Source organism: Triplophysa rosa, unplaced genomic scaffold (genome assembly GCF_024868665.1).
Source record: "Triplophysa rosa unplaced genomic scaffold, Trosa_1v2 scaffold76_ERROPOS988761, whole genome shotgun sequence".
NCBI lineage: Eukaryota > Metazoa > Chordata > Actinopteri > Cypriniformes > Nemacheilidae > Triplophysa > Triplophysa rosa.
The window spans coordinates 80,126-100,000 of record NW_026634784.1 but is presented as its reverse complement, the minus strand read 5'-3'; the positions used below and the strand labels follow the sequence as shown (position 1 = coordinate 100,000).

Here is a 19,875-nt window from a genome sequence, read left to right as displayed (position 1 = left end):
GTTTCAGAAGATCATTCTTTACGCTAAAAAGGTAACGGCGTGTTTCAAACCGCCCTCATCTGTGACCTGTGCTGGATGTGACTGATGTTTTTTGGTTCAGGTGGGACATTCTCCGGATTGGGGGATGTTGCTGAGGGGCGTCATGAGATCTGCTCCTGATCAGGGTCTTCAGTTCGCACAGATGCTTGTTCAGGATGAAGAGCCGCTGGTCGGCATCAGCCAGGTGTCAAACTCTCTCTCTCTCTCCAACACATTGTGTCAAAATTCATGCGTCATCATCACAGGACTGTTTAAGCAAAAGAAAAGTTAACCTCGTGTGTGTGGTCGAAAGGTGGTGGACGTGTTCATGGAGGGGAATCTAGTACAACAGTGTACTTCGTTCTTATTGGACGCTCTGAAGAGCAACAGGCCGGAGGAGGGGCCTCTACAGACACGCCTCCTGGAGATGAACCTCGTTCACGCCCCTCAGGTGAGCGCTTCGACCCGTTATAAAACAAATCATGTTGTGCCTGTGTTTCTGAGGTGGGAAATGGTTCGAGCTGTCCTGTACACATTCGTTTTTAGGTCCGTTTTTATTTCCTTGAGACAATGTTGATGTTAAAGAAATGCGAGCACGATCATTCCCGTCATTGTTGACATGTCACCGTGATTTCTTGATTAAGTGTGTCTGTGTGTGTGTGTGTTTATCTCTACAGGTAGCTGATGCCATTCTGGATAATCAGATGTTCACACACTACGATCGAGCACACATCGCTCAACTGTGTGAGAACGCTGGTTTACTGCAGAGAGCGCTGGAACACTACAGCGACCCGCACGACATCAAACGAGCCATCGTACACACACACCTGCTCAACCCTGAGGTGTGTGTTCGACTTCACAAGATCAAACATAAATGGGTCAAAGACGAAAAAGGGTTTAAGCATAAAAACGATTTGTGTAATACTACTTTAAATTGTAGTTTTCTGTTTAATTTAATTGTGTTTTTCTGAGCAAAAAATATTTTTTTTCTCCTGATTTACAGAAGACGCCCAGTAAAATGTCAGTCAGTGTAACAATCTTCTCAGGCATATTCACAAAGAAAATCTATTTATGACATAGTAAAAGACTAATTACTTTCACCCCAAATGCTAATTATTTTTTAACATTTGCCACTATCCTGTAGGTTTTGCCCATTTGTCAAAAATCATTTTTACTCATTTAAAGCAATGTAATATTTTATATTATTATTGATATATTTTAATATGTACAAGTCAGAATAAGCGTGTTGTTTGAATTTGTACATAAATGCTGTGTTACACTGAATGGCAATGTTACATTATTTCAACCAAATTTTTATCTTTTATTTTCCAAAAACTTACATTACATTAAACTTACATTAAATGTGCTTTCTGCGGACGTAAAATCACTTGTGTACATTTCTTTTGATGGGGACATCTTAACGTCTTTGACCCAAATGCATATATAAAGATGGATTGTGTTTGTTTCTCTCTGTGTCAGTGGCTGGTGAATTTCTTCGGCTCTCTGTCTGTGGGCGACTCTGTTGAGTGTTTAAGGGCGATGTTGGCGTCAAACCTCAGACAGAATCTACAGCACTGTGTTCAGATAGCGAGCAGGTATCACGAGCAGCTGGGAACTCAGACGCTGGTGGAGCTTTTTGAGTCCTTCAAGAGTAATGAAGGTGAGCGGCTTCTCTCGATGACTGTGGGAATCATGACTGGCTCTGATCTCTGCCTAAAGCCGCGGTCACACTTGACTTTTCGCTCCATTGACTTCCATTCATATGCATGCGAATGCGTCAGACGGAAACGCAAGCCCGTTCGAAGATATTTCGTTTTTCGCTTCGTGGCAACGTTCAAGTTTGGTGAACTCTGCCCTGCGAAATCGCGTCACGTGAGTGTGCGTGAGACTAATGGAGGATTCAAACGTCACAGCGTGACCTCTCGGTACAGAAATGTAAAAAATGGAGGAATTGCTCTCGCCCATTTTCGCAGCACCGTCCGAACGAATTTCGCACGCTCAAGTCTAGTCTAACCGTGGCATAACTCCGCCTATGCTGTGACATCATTGAAATCCAAACTATACTTTGCAATTTTTCAAATGCTAAAGGATTGCAGCTTAAAGGTCTGTTAGCAAAAGCACACACATCAACTTACAAAAGGGTGCTCAACCAAAAACGAATCAGCTCACCAAAGCTCCATAAATCTCAAAAGTTTTAATCGACTTTAACAAAGCGCGTGACCTTTCGTAACGTTTCGATTTTTGGAGCTTTGGTGTGCCGACTTTGTGCACATTTTATCGTCCTCTCTCTCTGTCAGGTCTGTTTTATTTTCTGGGCTCCATCGTGAACTTCAGTCAAGATCCTGATGTTCATCTGAAGTACATTCAGGCTGCGTGCAGGACCGGTCAGATTAAAGAAGTGGAGCGGATCTGTAGAGAGAGCAGCTGCTATAACGCTGAACACGTCAAGAACTTTCTCAAGGTCAAAGTCATTCACTTACATGAAACCTCACACGATTCAATCAGATCTACTGTTAAACACAACACCCCCTTTTTATTTCATTAATCTTCTCATTTCTTTTAGTTTATTCTTTCAGACTCGCATTTTTTCCTTGTTAGTTTGTCCATCAGAAATGCTGTGAGTTTGTGATGCCGGTGGAGTCTGTGAGAAGGGCGAGAGATGAAGTAGATTTATAACCTGTTTTTGCGCAGGAAGCCAAACTGACGGACCAGCTGCCTCTCATCATCGTGTGCGATCGCTTTCATTTCGTCCATGATCTGGTGTTGTACCTGTACCGCAGCAATCTGCAGAAGTACATCGAGATCTACGTTCAGAAGGTGCTGAACATCGACGTGTCGGTATTCCAGAACATTCACCCATGTGACAGTGATTTTTATGTGATGATGTGTGTTTGTGCAGGTGAATCCCAGTCGTCTGCCGGTGGTGGTTGGTGGTCTGTTGGATGTGGATTGCTCAGAAGACACCATTAAGAGTTTGATTGAGGCGGTACGTGGAGATTTCAGCACCGATCAGCTCGTGGAAGAGGTTGAGAAACGAAACAGGTGAAACTGAGCTACAATAAACTGTTTTTTAAATAAATCCAATATTTGACCTATATTGTTAATATCGCTTTTAAAGATTTTTGCGTCTTTACTCAGAAATACTGTGGTATATTTTAGTATTTACTAAAGTCAACCGTAGTAGATGTTTTGTACCTTACCATAATAAATAAAAGTATAGTAGTATTTACTACAGTTTTTCAATTTACTTGTCTACAGAATGCTATAGTACACATTAAGCATATTAATAATTATAATGTACTACAGTGTACTACAATTTACTACAGTAAATATTAAGGGACTTTATAAAACGGTCAGTTCTGGTCCTTGATTCTGATTGGCTGAGCGTAGTTCTAAGCCGTTATAAAATACCCCAATATATAACGGCTGACCGCACCACATAGCCTAAATATCATTTTATTTACTTTATTTTATGAAACCTTGCTAAGCATATGGAATAACCGTTTTATAAAAGCAATAAGCCCCGCGAAGCAGTGAGTTACAGTGCGTTTCGCGTCGTGCCGCAACGCCGTTAGCTGTTATAAAATGCACTGTAACCCACTGCTTCGCGGGGCTTATTGCTTTAGTATACAACAGTATTTACTACAGTTTTTCAATGATCTATGGCTAACACTACAGAGTGCAGTAGCACACATTAAGTGTATTAGTAATTATAGTATACTACAATATAGGACCGTGTACTATAGTAAGTATTCTAGTATACTGCAGTTGATTTGCTACAGTTTGCCAATTTAGTATAGTTAATACTACAGAATACTACAGTTAACATTTACAAAATTAATTAATTACTATTATATACTACGGTTTAATATAGTAAATACTACAGTATTTTTTTGTGGGAATAATACTAAGCATATTATTGTAATGTGCTACAGTATACTGCAATTTACTGCAATTTACTACAGTAAATATTAAGGTATACTACAGTATTTACTACAGTTTTCAGTTCTCTATGGCTAACACTACAGAATGCAACAGTACACATTAAGCGTGTTAATGATTATAGTATACTACAGTATAGGACAGCTTACCATAGTAAGTATTTAAGTATACTACAGTATTTACTTCAGTTTGCCAAATCATATATATACTATAAATAATACTACAGAATACGGCAGTTAACATTAATTAATTACTAAAATATACTACATTATACTATAGTAAATACTACAGTATTTTTTCATTTGGGAAGTTAGCACATGCTTTTATTATAAACAGTGTTGGGCAAGTAACTCTGGAAAAAGTAATGAATTACTAGTTACTAATTACATATTCAATAGTGTAATTAGATTACTGTCGAAAAAGTATTTCATTAAAGCAATAAGCCCCAAGAAGCAGTGGGTTACAGTGCATTTTATAACAGCTAAGGGCGTTGTGGCACGACGCGAAGCGGAGTCATTAAAATCCCGTAGCTGTTATAAAATGCACTGTAACCCACTGCTTCGCGGGGCTTATTGCTTTTATAAAACGGTTATTCCATATGCTTAGCAAGGTTTCATAAAATAAAGTAAATAAAATGATGTTTAGGCTATGTGGTGCAGTCAGCCGTTATATATTGGGGTATTTTATAACGGCTTAGAACTCCGCTCAGCCAATCAGAATCAAGGACCAGAACTGACAGTTTTATAATACTTATTAATTACTACTTTCTATATCCTATATCAACCTTGATTAGTTAAGTGATTCAAGCATAGACATGAAGCGGCTCTTTTAATTCATTCAAATCAATCATTTAAAACTACATAAAGTAGCATTATTAACTGACCAAAGTATTACAAATGTGTGAATTACACATTAAAGCACGGATTTTAAAGTCAGACTTTGAATGTTGATGTTGATCTCTATTGCACACACATATATTACACAGTTTTTAGTTGAATTACATCAGAAGAAAGATGAGAGTAATCCCTTACTTTACTTTTTCCAAGAGAAAAGTAACTAAATGACAGTTACTAATTGCTTACTAACTAGTTACACCCAACACTGATTCTAAAGCTCTAACAGAGATGTTGACAGCCGGATCTGTTCTCCAGACTGAAGCTGCTCTTTTCCTGGCTGGAATCCCGCGTGCAGGACGGATGTGAAGAAGCGGCTACCCATAATGCCTTAGCAAAGATCTACATCGACAGTAACAACAGTCCAGAGCGCTTTCTCAGAGAGAACCCACACTACGACAGCGTCACGGTGGGACGTTACTGCGAGAAGAGAGATCCTCATCTCGCCTTCGTGGCTTATGAGAGAGGCCAGTGTGACCTGGAGCTCATACAGGTGACGTTCACACGCACATATTCACTCTATCAACCGTAACCTGCACTCATTACCTCTGTGTTGTGTGATCACACGCAGGTCTGCAATGAAAACTCTCTGTTTAAAAGTGAATCGCGGTATCTGGTGAGACGGAAGGATCCAGATCTGTGGGCCCGAGTTTTACAGGAGACCAACCCTTACAGACGACCTCTGATAGACCAGGCATAACATACCCATCAACGTCACCAAGCGTTTCATGTATGTATTGTGTACATCGACGTTAATGCTTGTGTGTGCGTGTGTGTAGGTGGTACAGACGGCTCTACCCGAGACGCAGGATGCAGAGGAGTTATCTGTGACGGTGAAAGTGTTTATGACGGCCGATCTGCCCAATGAACTCGTAGAACTTCTAGAAAAAATTGTGCTGGACAACTCCATATTCAGTGAACACAGGTCCATATTTCACCAGTTTTCTTTGTTCCATAAACGGTTTACTTTTGGTCACCTTTGATGTCTCACTGTGGTTTTTGCAAATAATTAAGCAATGAAAATCTCCCTCGTACACATTTTCGACGTCTCAGCTAAAAAAACGCTTCTCTCTACGCCAGAAACCTGCAGAATCTGCTGATATTGACAGCCATTAAAGCGGACCGCACGCGGGTCATGGAGTACATCAACCGTCTGGACAATTACGATGCCCCTGACATCGCCAACATCGCCATTAGCAACGAACTGTACGAAGAAGCCTTCTCCATCTTTAAGAAGTTTGATGTCAACACCTCCGCCATACAGGTACACAAACACACATCAGACGCTTTAATGACGGCTTGTATTTGAGGACTGACGCTTTAAATTCACACCCGATTCGCAGGTTCTGATCGAGCACATTGGGAATCTGGAGCGTGCGTATGAGTTTGCCGAGCGCTGCGGGGACGGGGCGGTGTGGAGTCGTCTCGCTCAGGCTCATCTTCACAGAGGTCTGGTGAAAGAAGCCATCGACTCTTACATCAAAGCAGGAGACGCGTCTGCGTACATGGAGGTGATCGACGCGGCCGGTAGAAACGGTGAGCGGATGACACTTTACCCTCGTGCTTTTTTCTCTAAGAAAAGGGTTTGTTGAGCGTGTTCGTCTGTTTTAACAGGCAGCTGGGAGGATCTGGTGAACTTTCTTCAAATGGCCAGAAAGAAAGCGAGAGAGTCTTATTTAGACACCGAGCTCATCTTCGCTCTGGCCAAAACAAAGCGTCTCACAGAGATGGAAGATTTCATCAACGGACCCAATAACGCTCACATACAACAAGTATGAAGCTGAACACAGGATTACACATGTCATTTTTGTGTATTCTCTGAGATCTGTCACCTGTGACCAGTGTTGGGTGTAACTAGTTACTAAGTAATTGTTTATTGTAATTTAATGACTTTTCCCTGGAAAAGTAAAGTAAGGGATTACTCTTATTTTTCCATAATTGAATTACAGTTACTTCTGAAGTAATTAAACTAAATACTTAATAATACTTAGTTATATATGCGAGTGCAATAGTGGAATTGACATCAACATTCAAAGTCGAACTTGAAAATCTGTGCTTTAATGTATAATTCTCACATTTGTCATACTTTGGTCAGTTAATAAGAGTACTTTATGTAGTTTAATATTATTTATTGGAATGAATTAAGAGTCGTTTCATGTCTATCATTGAATCACTTAAGTAATCAAGGTTGATGTAGGATATAGAAAGTCATTAGTAATAAGTCATTCAATACTTTTTGGAGAGAGTCATTTGTACAGTCATCTAACTCAGTGGTTCTCAAACTGGGGGCCGTGGCCCCCTGGGGGGCCCCAAGATGGATCCAGGGGGGCCACAGATTTTGTGGCATTTTATGAAATATAGAAATTTATCATAGATTTTATGCAATCAAACATCAGAAAAATGACACCACCAACCAAAAGAATTGAGGTTCCAGCATTGTATAACTGAATGTTTTTGGTTTAATTAAAATTCTAAGTTTAAGATTATACGTCTTCATATGGGGGGCCGCAAAGCGATACACTTAACACAAAGGGGGCCTTACAACGTAAAAGTTTGAGAACCACTGATTCTAACTACACTATTGAATATGTCATTAGTAACTAGTAATTGATTACTTTTAACTTGCCTGTGACCGTCATGAGCCTCACAGCAGTTTTATGTCCAGTGTAAATGTTTGCGTCTGTAGGTTGGTGAGAGATGTTATGAAGAGAAGATGTTTGAAGCGGCGCGGCTGCTCTTTAATAACGTGTCTAATTTTGCTCGTCTGGCGTCCACGCTGGTTCACCTCGGCGAGTTTCAGGCGGCCGTGGACAGCGCACGTAAAGCCAGCTGCACACGCACGTGGAAAGAGGTGAAGATCCAAACCACCGCGGAAAATCTAAAGCAATACTGTTGACAACTGTGGCGGGTTAATTTCGTAATGCTGGTAAGGACACAAGGTAGTGATGGATATTGTGTGTGTGTGTGTGTGTGTCAGGTGTGTTTTGCGTGTGTAGATGGAGAGGAATTCCGGTTGGCGCAGGTCTCCGGTCTTCACATAGTGACTCACGCTGATGAACTGGAAGAACTGATCAGCTACTATCAGGTAAAGAATCTTCATCATCATCTTCATTACATCTGCAAGAAATCATCGAGTTTCATCAGAGGAGGACTTGAGTCCACAGATAAACAGCCCGGTGTCTTTTTCTTTGTCTCTCTCTGTCTCAGCTGCGATAAAAGTGTGCTTTCGCTATGACGAAAACAATCACGGGGAAAAATGAGAGACCGTTCAAAAACGATTTTCAGTTTTTCTGAATTTATAGTTATAGATCATTTTGTTTCATTCTGTAAACTGCTAGCAATATTTCTCCAAAATCAAATATCAAAATCTTGTTTCTATTTGCACGTATTTGCAGAAAATGAAAACTGGAGAAACGTGTGTGAAGATGCTCTGTATGTTTCCAGACCTCAAACACGGCAAAGAAAACAAGTTCAGATTTACTTCAAAGCAATACCACAGTCATATTTCTTCATGTATTTAGGAAAAGTTGAAATATGATTTTTTTATGTGATAACCTGGATTTGCTGTCCGTCCTTTACATTGCTGTTGCTTGTATTTGTCACTCCTGAGGTTTGATTTTGTTGAAATTCAACAGACACTGGACTGAAATGACCATGATACATCTAATGATCTCTTCATTTTGTTCTGTGGCGGTATATACAAAAAGTTGACAAAAAAAGTCAGGTCAGATTCAGTCTTATATTGTAGCAGGAAGACACACGTGTCTCTCTCTCTCTGTGTGTTTGCCTCTCAGGATCGTGGGTATTTTGAGGATCTGATGGTGTTGTTGGAGGGTGCGCTAGGACTGGAGCGCGCTCACATGGGCATGTTCACAGAGCTGGCGATCCTCTACTCCAAATACAAACCTCAGAGGATGAGAGAACATCTGGAGCTCTTCTGGTCCAGAGTCAACATCCCAAAGGTCTGAAACCAGTTTCATCCACAGCTCAGACGACATCTTAAAATGACCGGCTCAGTTGTGTTGTGTTGACAAACTGAGCCTAACAGCTCGTGTCTTGTGATTGGTCAGGTGTTACGAGCGGCGGAACAGGCCCATCTGTGGGCGGAGCTTGTGTTTCTGCATGATAAATATGAAGAGTATGACAACGCCATTGTGATGATGATGAGTCACCCTACAGACGCCTGGAGAGACGCCACATTTAAAGAGCTCATCGTCAAGGTAACACGCTCTGAGATTTCTCTTTCATTGCTCGGGAGACTCAAATCGTAGAGCCACAAAAAAACGAACATGCATAGTTCATATTGGGATCCAATCTCTAATTTTGTCATTTACTTTTGGTGTCTTGACAACAGATGTGATTGTGAAATTGAAATGGAGACAAATGAGATTTTTGAGAAGGCAGCGGACTGCTCGCCATTGCAACTGAGATAGTCAAGAGATGTTGTGTTTATTCTAATGAGGTTGTTTGTCGATGTGTGTCACAGGTTTGATCTTGTGTGTTTTGTGTGTCTCTCCTGTAGGTGGCAAATGTGGAACTTTATTATAAATCTCTGCCGTTTTATTTGGACTTTAAACCCCTTCTGCTCAACGATCTGCTGTCTGTTCTGACACCTCGACTGGACCACACCAGAACCGTCAGCTTCTTCAGCAGGGTAAACACACACACGCACGCACACACACACGCACGCACGCACGCACGCACGCACGCACGCACACACACACACACACACGCAGGCTTTGGTTGACTATCCCCGTGGGGACAGTCCATAGGCGTAATGTTTTTATACTGTACAAACTGTATATTCTATCCCCTATCCCTAACCCTATCCCTAAACCTAAAGATCATAGAACACTTTTTGCATTTTTAGATTTGTAAAAAATATTGTTCTGTACAATTTATTAGCTGTTGTGCCCATGAGGACCTCAATTTTGGTCCCCACGGTGACACGAGTCCCCATGTGTTGGTGTGTATTCAGGTTTAGGTCCCCACCGGGATATACAAACATGAACACACACACAGACACGCACACGCAGACACACACACAATATTTTCTGTTTTTTTCTATAAAGCTGGTTGTGTTGTATGAAGAGCGGTATTAATAAAGTTAAAACAGACAGAGCTGTCGCTAACTGTAAACACACCTGCACACTGATGATGATTTGTGTGTGTTTGTAGGTGAATCAGCTGAGGTTGGTTAAGCCGTATCTGAGATCAGTGCAGAACCACAATAACAGAACTGTGAATGAAGCGCTTAACAACCTGCTGACAGATGAAGAGGACTATCAGGTACACACACACACACACACACGCGCACACACACACACACGCTTTGGTTTACTATCCCCGTGGGGACAGTCCATAGGCGTAATGTTTTTATACTGTAGAAACTGTATATTCTATCCCCTATCCCTAACCCTAAAGATCATAGAACACTTTTTGCATTTTTAGATTTTCAAAAATTATCGTTCTGTACAATTTATAAGCTTTTGTGCCCGCACACACACACACACATGCACAAACACACGCACACACACACACACACACACACACACACACACAGTTAAGAGCAGACATTAGTGATGATGTGTGTGTGTGTTTCATTCAGGGTCTGCGAGCCTCTCTAGACGCGTATGATAACGTTGACAGTATTGCTTTAGCTCAGCGTCTGGAGTCACATGATCTGCTGGAGTTCAGACGCATCGCTGCATATCTCTACAAGAGAAACCAGCGCTGGACTCAAAGCATTCAGCTCTGCAAGAGAGACAAACTGGATAAGGTACTGTGAAGCTGCAGCTGTCATGATCTCGACTGCATTGTTATCACAGATGCTTTTGTTTGTCTGTGTCAGGATGCCATGCGGTACGCTGCTGAGTCGCAGGACGGCGCTCTGGCTCAGGATCTCTTGCGCTGGTTTGTTGAGGAGGGGAAGCGGGAGTGTTTCGCCGCTTGCCTCTTCACCTGTTATGATCTTCTGGCTCCTGATGTTGTTGTGGAGCTGGCCTGGAGACACGGCCTCGTAGACTTCACCATGCCTTACTTCATTCAGGTGATGAGAGAGTACCTGAGGAAGGTGTGTATGACAAATATGCCTCACACACATAAACACATGACAGATGCAATGACATGTCTGTAAGGTTTTGTGCCGTGTGCTGTACATTTCATTTTTATTTAGAAGTTATGGACAATGTTAATGATATGTGAACATGTGAAAGCTCACGTGACTTTCCCTCATCTACAGGTGGATGAGTTAGCCAGACAAGTGAAGGTCTCTGACTCCCTCTCTCTCTCTTAGTGCATGTAGACTCAGTAGTATGCTTGATTACCCATAATCCACTGCTTTATACCTGTAAAAGTACTTTTTGTTTGTTTGTTGTGTTTGTGAGTAAGAGACACAATTTAAATGCGTAACAGAAAGATGAGCAGTAGATACTCATGTTCGCCACACCTGTTACCATGACAACCTCTTCTCGCTGGTTTTTTGAGGCTGTGTTGAGCTGTTGATGTTTACAGATGCAGTATCTCGGTTTGATCTGCAGGTGGCAGTCACACGCTGTCAGATTTAGCTGCAGGCCCTTGAGTCAAAACTGTTGATTGCTACAAGAGCAAAATGATCATTCAATAATTAATTAATGACATGCTTAACAATTAATCTGGAGCATCACAGATGTGTGTGTGTGTAGAGATAGAAGATATTATTGTAGAGATAGAAGATTTTTTTTAGAGCTTTTAAGATTATTTTGAATATTTTAAGATTATTTAAGAGATTGTTTTAGTAATTTTGGATTAATTTAAATATTTTAAGATTATTTTATAAATTTAAGATGTCTTTTGGGATTTTAGGATTATTGTGGAGATTTTAACATTGTTATATAAAAAATCTTAGAAATTTAAGAATAATTGAGTTTAAATATTAAGATATTAAGATTCTTTATTTTATTTATTTAGAAATGTATTTTTATTTTAGAGGATTAGGGATTCTAAAGTTATTGTGAATATTTTAAGACTTTTTTTAGGAATTTTAAATTCATTTTGAGATTCTAAAATACTTTTAAATATTTAAGATTAATTTAGAGATTTTAGTATTCTTTTAGAGATTTAAGATGTTTTAGGGGTTTTAAGGTTATTGTGGATATTTCATGGATATTTTATAATAGTAAAAAACGTATTGTGAATATTTAAATATATTTTTTTAGATTTTAGGATTATTGTATAGATTTAAGATTAATTTAGAAATTTTAGCTTAAGAAAAAGAACTATAAAATGATTTTAAAAAAACTTAACATGATGATCACTCCCACAATATCTAAAACCTCTTCTAACTGTATTTCACATCATGCTGAAGTGAATGCAATATTGGCATGTAATGCGTGAGTGTTTTGGGCATTTGCATGATCTGCTGTAAGCAAACATCACAGACAGTTGAGCTTCTCCTCCAGTGACTTGAGCGTTCAGACGCTGTGTGTTGATCTGCTGAAGGTGTGTGAGGTCGAGTGTGTGATGCGTGAAGTAAACACACAATCTGACAGTGATGACAGTGATGTTTCTCTCTCTCACACAGGTGGATGAACTTCAGCAAGGAGAAACCAAGAGAGTTTCAGAAGATGACGTCCCTGAAGCCACGTCCATAGTGTTGGGTAACTCTAGTGAAGAAATCTTTTCTCTTTCATACATAGAATTACACACGTCAAGTACATTTCATAGTGACCTGTGTGTGTGTGTGTGTGCGTGTGTGTGTGTGTGCGTGTGTGTGTGTGTGTGTGTGTGTGTGTGTGTGCATGTGCGCGTGTGCGTGTGTGTGTGTGTGCGTGTGTGTGCAGGGCAACAGTCGATGGTGACCAGCAATCAATCACCCGTCGCACCTCAGTCGGGTTTCCCGGGTTACGGATACTCTGCTCCTGGATTTGTTCCTCCAGCATACGGCTTCAACCTTCAGCCTTGATGTGCCACAGCGCCCCTGCTGGGAATTCTGGGAAATATGTGCCTGCGGATGCTCGGCCGCTGCATCCAGAGCTCCCGCTAAATGTTGTTTATCTGCAGTCAAACAGACATGCAGCTTTCAATCCGTCATCTTCATGTCAATATGTTTTATCACCACATGAGCACTGAACTAACAAGAGAACAAGAGAAGAGAGCGACACTAAACCACACTCACTGTGCTGGAGATGCTCACACACACACACGCGGACACTACTGAGAGTTACCATGAACACAAACACACAACACACTGTCTGTTTATCACTTCTCATCCATCTTTAATTGTTTTATTCTGCAGTTTTATTTGTCTTTTGTTTACATTTAAAGCGGTACTACTGTACATTTCAATGGTACAAAATGAACACAACGCGCTGTTAATGAGAATGCCGTGACATCACATATGCATGTGGAGATTTCAGCGATGAGCTCAAACAAATGTGTGTCTGTCTCCATCGCTCGTGTATCAGTAAGGTTTGAAGTTGACGTGTAAGCCATGAAAGACGCCGAAGGCATGAAGCAAACCTTTGATATGTTACCTACGCATGTTCTTCTGTGCGCCACAAGCACTGTCTGGAAACATGTCCAGGATTTTCTTAGGAAAAACGATTAGAAAAAGACAAAAAAGTGAGATTGCGTTAAATGCTGAGAAACACAGTCAGACTGTTGCGAGTTTAACAAGAAAATCTGTGTTGTGTCAGAAACACAGAAGAATAAAGTTTACACGCATTAAACATGCTGTTTGTCAGATGTTACACACATCTCTGTTATTTCTGTTAGCGCCTCCATCTGCCCATGTGTGCGTGTGTTACTTAAAAATAGATCACCAAAGAATTGCGAATTCTGTCATTATTTATTCATCTCTATGTTGTTTGAGGAAATCAAAGTGAGTAAAGGGTGACAGAATGTTTATTTTTAGGTGAACTGTCCCTTTAACAGTTGTACTGTACACTTATGGAAGAATCCCTCGAAATATCTGTTTGTCTGTTCCACAGAAGAAAGTCATAATGGCAGGAGGGTGAGTGGAGAAATATTGACAATATTTTATGTTCGTTTGGATGTTTTCTTTAACATGAAGTCACACGCTGCATTATTTCTCTCTTCACTGCTGGGTTTGTGTTTTGTGCACGTGCACGGGTTTCTTAATCAAGTGAAATGTGAAAGGCAGCTCTTTTCTCGGTTTTTAAGCAACATGTACTACATGTATTTTTTCAGTATATCACGTTTTAAATTCATATGATGTGATGGAGTTTTAGGGTGGGGAAGATTCAGTCCACCTTAAAAACGAGTTTCACCCATCGAAAAAGAGAGAGAGAGCGAGAGCCCCGCCCTGTGCTCGGCCTCTGTGCGGTGATTGGCTGAGGCCAGTCTCATGTCATCAGTCTATGGTCGGCGGATCGCGCGCTGCTCTCACAGAAACATTTGTTGAGTGAAGATGACGCGTGAACGCGCAGCCGCGCCCGCGGGGAAACTCACGCATCCTGGAAAAGCAATTCTGGCAGGTCAGATACACATCACAACACGAGAGAAAAAAAGTGACAGTGCTTTACTTGAAAACTAAACCATTACATACATGTGAAGTTTTATTTCTGTGAATGTTTCGCTTCTTCGGAACTTGTGAGAAAAGAGGAAAAGACTAATTCTATGTTGCTATCACAATGTGAATGAATGAATGTTTAAGATCATTTTACAAAGGATATTAATTCGTTCTTAATAATAAGCAGATAATTCGTGGTTTTCACAGCTGTTAAAAACTGCTTTATAGTTATATCCAGATGTAAAAAACATTTTAATTAGTGTAATTTAGTCATTGTAATATACTACACAATATTATTGTAATTCCTAGTATTCTTTAGTACTTACAACAGTGATTTGATAGACTTGTAAATACTGTAGTATACTTTAGTATTTACTATATAGTGCAAAACATTAGCGTCTAGAAATGTTTACCACAGTGTACTATTGTAATTGTTTAGTATGCTACAGTATTTTTACATGTGGGTAACAAATCGAACTTGGCTAATATGATCACAGAGAATCACTAAAACATACAACTTGTTTAAATCTTCATGAGGAAACACTGAATCTACAGTATGTGTAGTGTGTGACATTGTGGAGAAAGTGAATTATGAATCACTTCAAATACTGTGACGAATGAGACATTAATAAAGTCATTGTCGATTTAATATCATCCTGCTGGAGATGTTGACATGATTCGTTTTTTGATTGAAAAATTGAAGATTGAAGATCAGACAGATCCGGTAATGTGTGAGTGTTCTTGTGTGTGTGTGTGTGTGCGTGCGTGTGTGTGTGTGTGTGTGTGTGCGTACGTGCGCGTGCGTGTTTGGGTTGTGCTGGTTACCGTAGATGTGGATGTTTTGTCTGACAGATGATATATCAGTGCTGTAAGGTCACACTAGTGTCTGTTCTCTAAATCTCAGTGTTCAGTTCAGTTCTGCCATCATCCGCTGATGATTTATACTATATAACACACAATCAGTCATCATTAATCAACCACATCATGTTTCAAACTTTAACTATGAATGCATTATTCATCAATGTGCTGGAATATGTTTAGTTACATTAGCTAGATAAAGTGATTGTAGTCTCTCTCTCTCTCTCTCTCTCTCTCTCTCTCTCTCTCTCTCTCTCTCTCNCTCTCTCTCTCTCTCTCTCTCTCTCTCTCTCTCTCTCTCTCTCCCTCTCTCTCTCTCTCTCTCTCTCTCTTTCTCTGGGGTTTCAGGATAATTGGTTAACTACTGTCTGGGTTCTTCTGTTCAGCTGAAATGAAATGACAGGTTTAATGTCTGTGATATCTCTTATAAAAGGCGTGTTATATATATTTATATATATATACATGTCCAGCCTTCAGATTGAAAATGCCAAACCAATGTTATATTCGCTGGAGGAGGATGGATGACTGTGTGTTTTCATCATCAGCTCAGTGTATGGAAACCCTTCACCTGTAAACTGCTGGTGACAGTTGTGATATTACAGTGTGTCGATCATCACAGATGTGTGTTGTTGTGTTGTTTTTACTGTGACATCAGCAGATGTTTGGAGGCGGGGAGCTTTATAAAAATCACCTGTATCGTGGTGTTTTATTCTGTAGTAACAGTAAAAATCTCAATTGTTTGATGTTGAAAACAATATTGCCCCCACCAGTCTAATGTAATTCATCCTACAGTAATTAAATACTGTTTTATTATGTTTTTATTTTAAAATGACATTTGATGCAGTATTGAAATGGTATTGAATAAAAACTAAATTTAAAGAATTATTATTTTTTTCACATTATAGTAATATATAAAACAAAAATGCCACATGAATATCATGTGCAAAAAACATGTGATCACATGTGAAATTCATGCTTTTTTCTGTAAGGCTCGTGTTGCATTGAATATTTGTTGTTTAAAAATGGTCAAATCTAATGTAAGCATTGAATGACGTGGACGTTTTCTTGACGGGTGCCTTGTGTGTTTGTGTGTCATGTTTAGTGTGTGTGTATGTGTGTGTACAGTAAAGGTGTTGTGGGTTTAACAGTCAGATACATCATGTATGTTATACACACACAGTCACATGTTTCTCCATCGGTCTGTTGTTGTTTGTGGTGTCAGCTTCAACACTTTCTCCAGGATTTCCCATCACACACATGAACTAAATGTAAATACTCCGTCCAGTATAAGACTAACCAGCCCTGTCACTGTCTGTCAATCATCTCTGACCTGTTTAACCAATTCTAAAATCCATTCAATCCACGGCAGAACATCTTAAAGTGTGTCATTAAATGCCTTTTATGATCTTTATACTTGTTTTCATCATCATCACTGTAAACAGTGCCTGAGCATCTCTGTGTGGCGTTCATCATAGTACATATTTATATGAGTAAAAATACATACAAATACAGTGAAGTTCACTTGTGAAAAGGCCTTTATTATTTAAGATAATAATATTTCTCACAGTAAAAATATATTCGTGACATCAATTCTCTAAATCCTAAAGCTTTATTTCCATGGTAAAAATATTGGACCCCACTGAATACTGGACATTGTAAAAAAAATGGAGCTGTAATGTAAAAAAGTGATTTCTTGTTTGGCAAAATAATCTGTAAAGCTCTGGATGTCATTCTTTCAGTTTTATCAGCCCGTCGGTCTGCAGATCTGCAGTCGCTTGCAGGCACTTCTGTCTAATGGAGAAACATCATTGAGTTTTCTTCATCACTCAAACCTTTTATTGCCTTATACAACGCGCGCGCGGTTTTGCCGGGAGGCTGCAATTAGGTTGCTCATCTCTTCTCTCTAAGGCTGAAGTCTCCTTCATTCACACTCACCCTCTCTCTCTCTCTCTCTGTCCTGCTGATGGTGTGTCTCTCTCAGGTCCTTGTCTGCTTCACCTAATAGAGTTTCTCATTACATCATGTAATTCAGCTCTTATGTTGCTGTTTGTTTCCTCAGGAAGGATAAGAGGAACTCTTCATCTCTCCTCTCGTCTTTAATGATTTAAGGAGTGCGTGAGTCTGTACCACTTGTAGATGCTTTTGTAATATTTTTGCATTCCACATGAGGCTGAAGAAGTGATTTTTGGGCGAACCGTTCCTTTGACCAGACACAAGACAAACAGAAGTGTATACAGACAGCTGCCGTGTGTGTGTGTGCGTGCGTGCGTGCGTGCGTGTGTGTGTGTGTGTTTGTTGTTATCAGAGCTGTTGAAAATCAGAGTTACGACACTCGATCTCGCTGCCGTGGTCACGTGGTTCACTGAGCCCTCAACATTTCAACAAATCCGTGCTGATAACCTATTTAAATAGATTTTAGCGTGACAGACAGCAACTATATTTGCATAAATTTAGCTAAATATATTAGCACATTGTGTACACTGATTACTACGTTGACTACTTTTATAGTAGCGTTTTGTCTGGGGAGTAATATGAATATAAGATCTATGAATAGGCCTATTAGATGTCTGCCAACTTGTTAAAATGTAAAAACACGCCGTTTTTTCAACAACTGTACATCAAATGCGTTTTGTAGACAATGAAATGAATGGGCTTCAGTGGTGTTTGAAACTATCGGTCGCTCCATGACGCGAGTTACTTCCGCATAACGTTCTTCTTACGGACGTCTATGCGAGTGTCGTAACTCTGTTTTTCAACGGCTCTGGGTGTTATTATAGAAATACACACAGAATGATGAATGAATGAGACTGGTGTGCTGGTGGTTGTGAGATTTATGTAAATCAATCGTCTTTAACTGGCAGGTCTCAGATGTGCAGCGGGTCTGAATGTTTTCCTGCTGTGTCACGCGCACGCACAGTTCGTCAGAGAGTCTTTACAGTGATTTATGATTGTTCTGCGTGAAGCGCCCAGCAGACACTCCCAGCGGGATTGATTAGTTGTTCTAGCTGTGTGTGTGTCTTTAAAACAAGCACACACTCACACTCACACAAAACATGTCATACTGGTCCCAATCTGTTAAAATAAATTATACCATGGGCTGTTTGAATACTGGATTCTGATTGGCTGGAAGGTGTGCATTAAAAGCCTTTAAGGCAGGGGTAGCTCCAGTCAGTTTGATTACATTTAAAATTAACTGACAAAATAACCCTTTCACCTGTTTGATCTAAAATGACACTGTAAACATCAATAACAGCTTTAACTTGGCAAGCGACCATGGTATAATCGGGATAATCCACGGCTAGCCGTGCGTTAAAGGATTTTAATGCCCTCCGCTTCGCGTCGGGTGGTTCTTTGCCTCCGCGTCGTGCCGTGGATTATCCCTTACATATTTATTGATCTAATGCAAAAAATTGAAAAAAGTGTGTGTGTGTGTGTGTGTGTGTGTGTGTGTGTGTGTGCGTGTGTGTGCGTGTGTGTGATGAATGTGTTTTATTCCCGGTGTGTAGCTCTCCCAGCATGCACATATATTTCAGTTTGTCCCAGTGAGGCTGACTAACACGTGTGTGTGTGTGTGTGTGTGTGCGTGTGTACAATATCATTAATATTGTGTACAAACAGAGAACACAATAACACTAACACACAGTCATGTGACATCACAACCTGCGTGTCTGTGCACGTGTGTATGCGTGTGTGTGTTTATGTGGGCTAACGGTCTCTCCCCACAGACAAATGTAATTACGGTAGATGTAATTAGAGAGAGAAATCCAAAAGAGTTTTAGTTGTGTATTGCTTTATGTTTGCATTGTGTATGAAAGTACTTTGTCAATATGAATGAAGAATAAATGTGGTGCCAATAACATTACATATACATTCAAGTTAAGACTCTGATTATGATTTTATTTCTCGTTAGGGGTATAAAGACGCAAATCCAAATTCTGAAAATGCCATGATCATGTAATTATTATTACAATTGTACCCAACATAATTCATGTTCATTTTTCATACAAACTATAGTTCTTGTGTTTCTTGACTCATTTTTACTGGTATAAATGAGGGTTTTACACATATTGTGATTTGAATTTGTTCTTCCAGTTGCATTTGTGTCTTTAACATTGGTATAAAAACGATGAAATGATAGGAAACTGATCCTGTCCGTTTCTGATCATGTATTGTGAGCTGATGGTGTTTGTCTGATGTTTTCTCTGCAGGCGGCATCGCAGGTGGAATTGAAATCTGCATCACTTTTCCTACAGAATATGTCAAGACTAAACTACAGTTAGATGAGAAAGCCAATCCAACTCGATACAGAGGCATCAGTGAGTCAACACGCACACACACACGTCTGGTTTATTATCTCCATGGGGACAGTCCATAGGCGTAATGTTTTTATACTGTACAAACTGTATATTCTATCCCCTATCCCTAACCCTATCCCTAAACCTAAAGATCATAGAACACTTTTTGCATTTTTAGATTTGTAAAAAATATTGTTCTGTACAATTTATAAGCAATTTATAACCTCAATTTTGGTCCCCACAGTGACACGAATCCCCATTGAGTTGGTGTGCGTTCAGGTTTAGGTCCCCACTAACATATAAAAACATGTCCACACGCACACACACACACACACACACACACACACACACACACACC

At 40.0% G+C, this 19,875-nt stretch overlaps 2 protein-coding genes across 2 annotated transcripts in view; both read left to right on the top strand.

Annotated features, from left to right (window-relative positions):
* The first annotated feature begins 6 nt into the window (after positions 1-6).
* LOC130551189 (clathrin heavy chain 1-like) lies at positions 7-12,799 on the top strand. Its single transcript, XM_057328728.1, has 25 exons — positions 7-31; positions 101-223; positions 332-469; positions 696-860; positions 1,498-1,678; positions 2,316-2,479; positions 2,710-2,835; positions 2,918-3,060; positions 5,112-5,346; positions 5,425-5,547; positions 5,633-5,778; positions 5,934-6,117; positions 6,197-6,389; positions 6,468-6,625; positions 7,540-7,704; positions 7,831-7,938; positions 8,648-8,815; positions 8,924-9,073; positions 9,376-9,507; positions 10,032-10,142; positions 10,462-10,632; positions 10,705-10,926; positions 11,095-11,121; positions 12,415-12,490; positions 12,674-12,799. The coding sequence occupies exons 2-25, from the start codon at positions 125-127 to the stop codon at positions 12,793-12,795; spliced, it is 3,507 nt and encodes a 1,168-aa protein (XP_057184711.1). The 5' UTR covers positions 7-31; positions 101-124; the 3' UTR covers positions 12,796-12,799.
* A 1,415-nt stretch (positions 12,800-14,214) lies between these two features.
* LOC130551190 (tricarboxylate transport protein B, mitochondrial-like) overlaps positions 14,215-19,875 on the top strand; it is a 12,370-nt gene continuing 6,709 nt past the window's right edge. Inside the window, exons 1-2 of the mRNA XM_057328729.1 lie at positions 14,215-14,329; positions 19,431-19,538. Of these exons, the coding sequence (XP_057184712.1) occupies positions 14,263-14,329; positions 19,431-19,538 (175 nt within the window). The 5' untranslated portion in view covers positions 14,215-14,262. The remainder of the gene's footprint in view (positions 14,330-19,430; positions 19,539-19,875) is intronic.

Coding starts and splice junctions, on each gene's coding strand:
- LOC130551189 (XM_057328728.1), top strand. CDS start 125: ATGTTGCTGAGGGGCGTCATGAGATCTGCTCCTGATCAGGGTCTTCAG. Junction 5,347..5,424: donor GTGACCTGGAGCTCATACAG/GTGACGTTCACA, acceptor GATCACACGCAG/GTCTGCAATGAAAACTCTCT. Junction 10,143..10,461: donor CAGATGAAGAGGACTATCAG/GTACACACACAC, acceptor TGTTTCATTCAG/GGTCTGCGAGCCTCTCTAGA.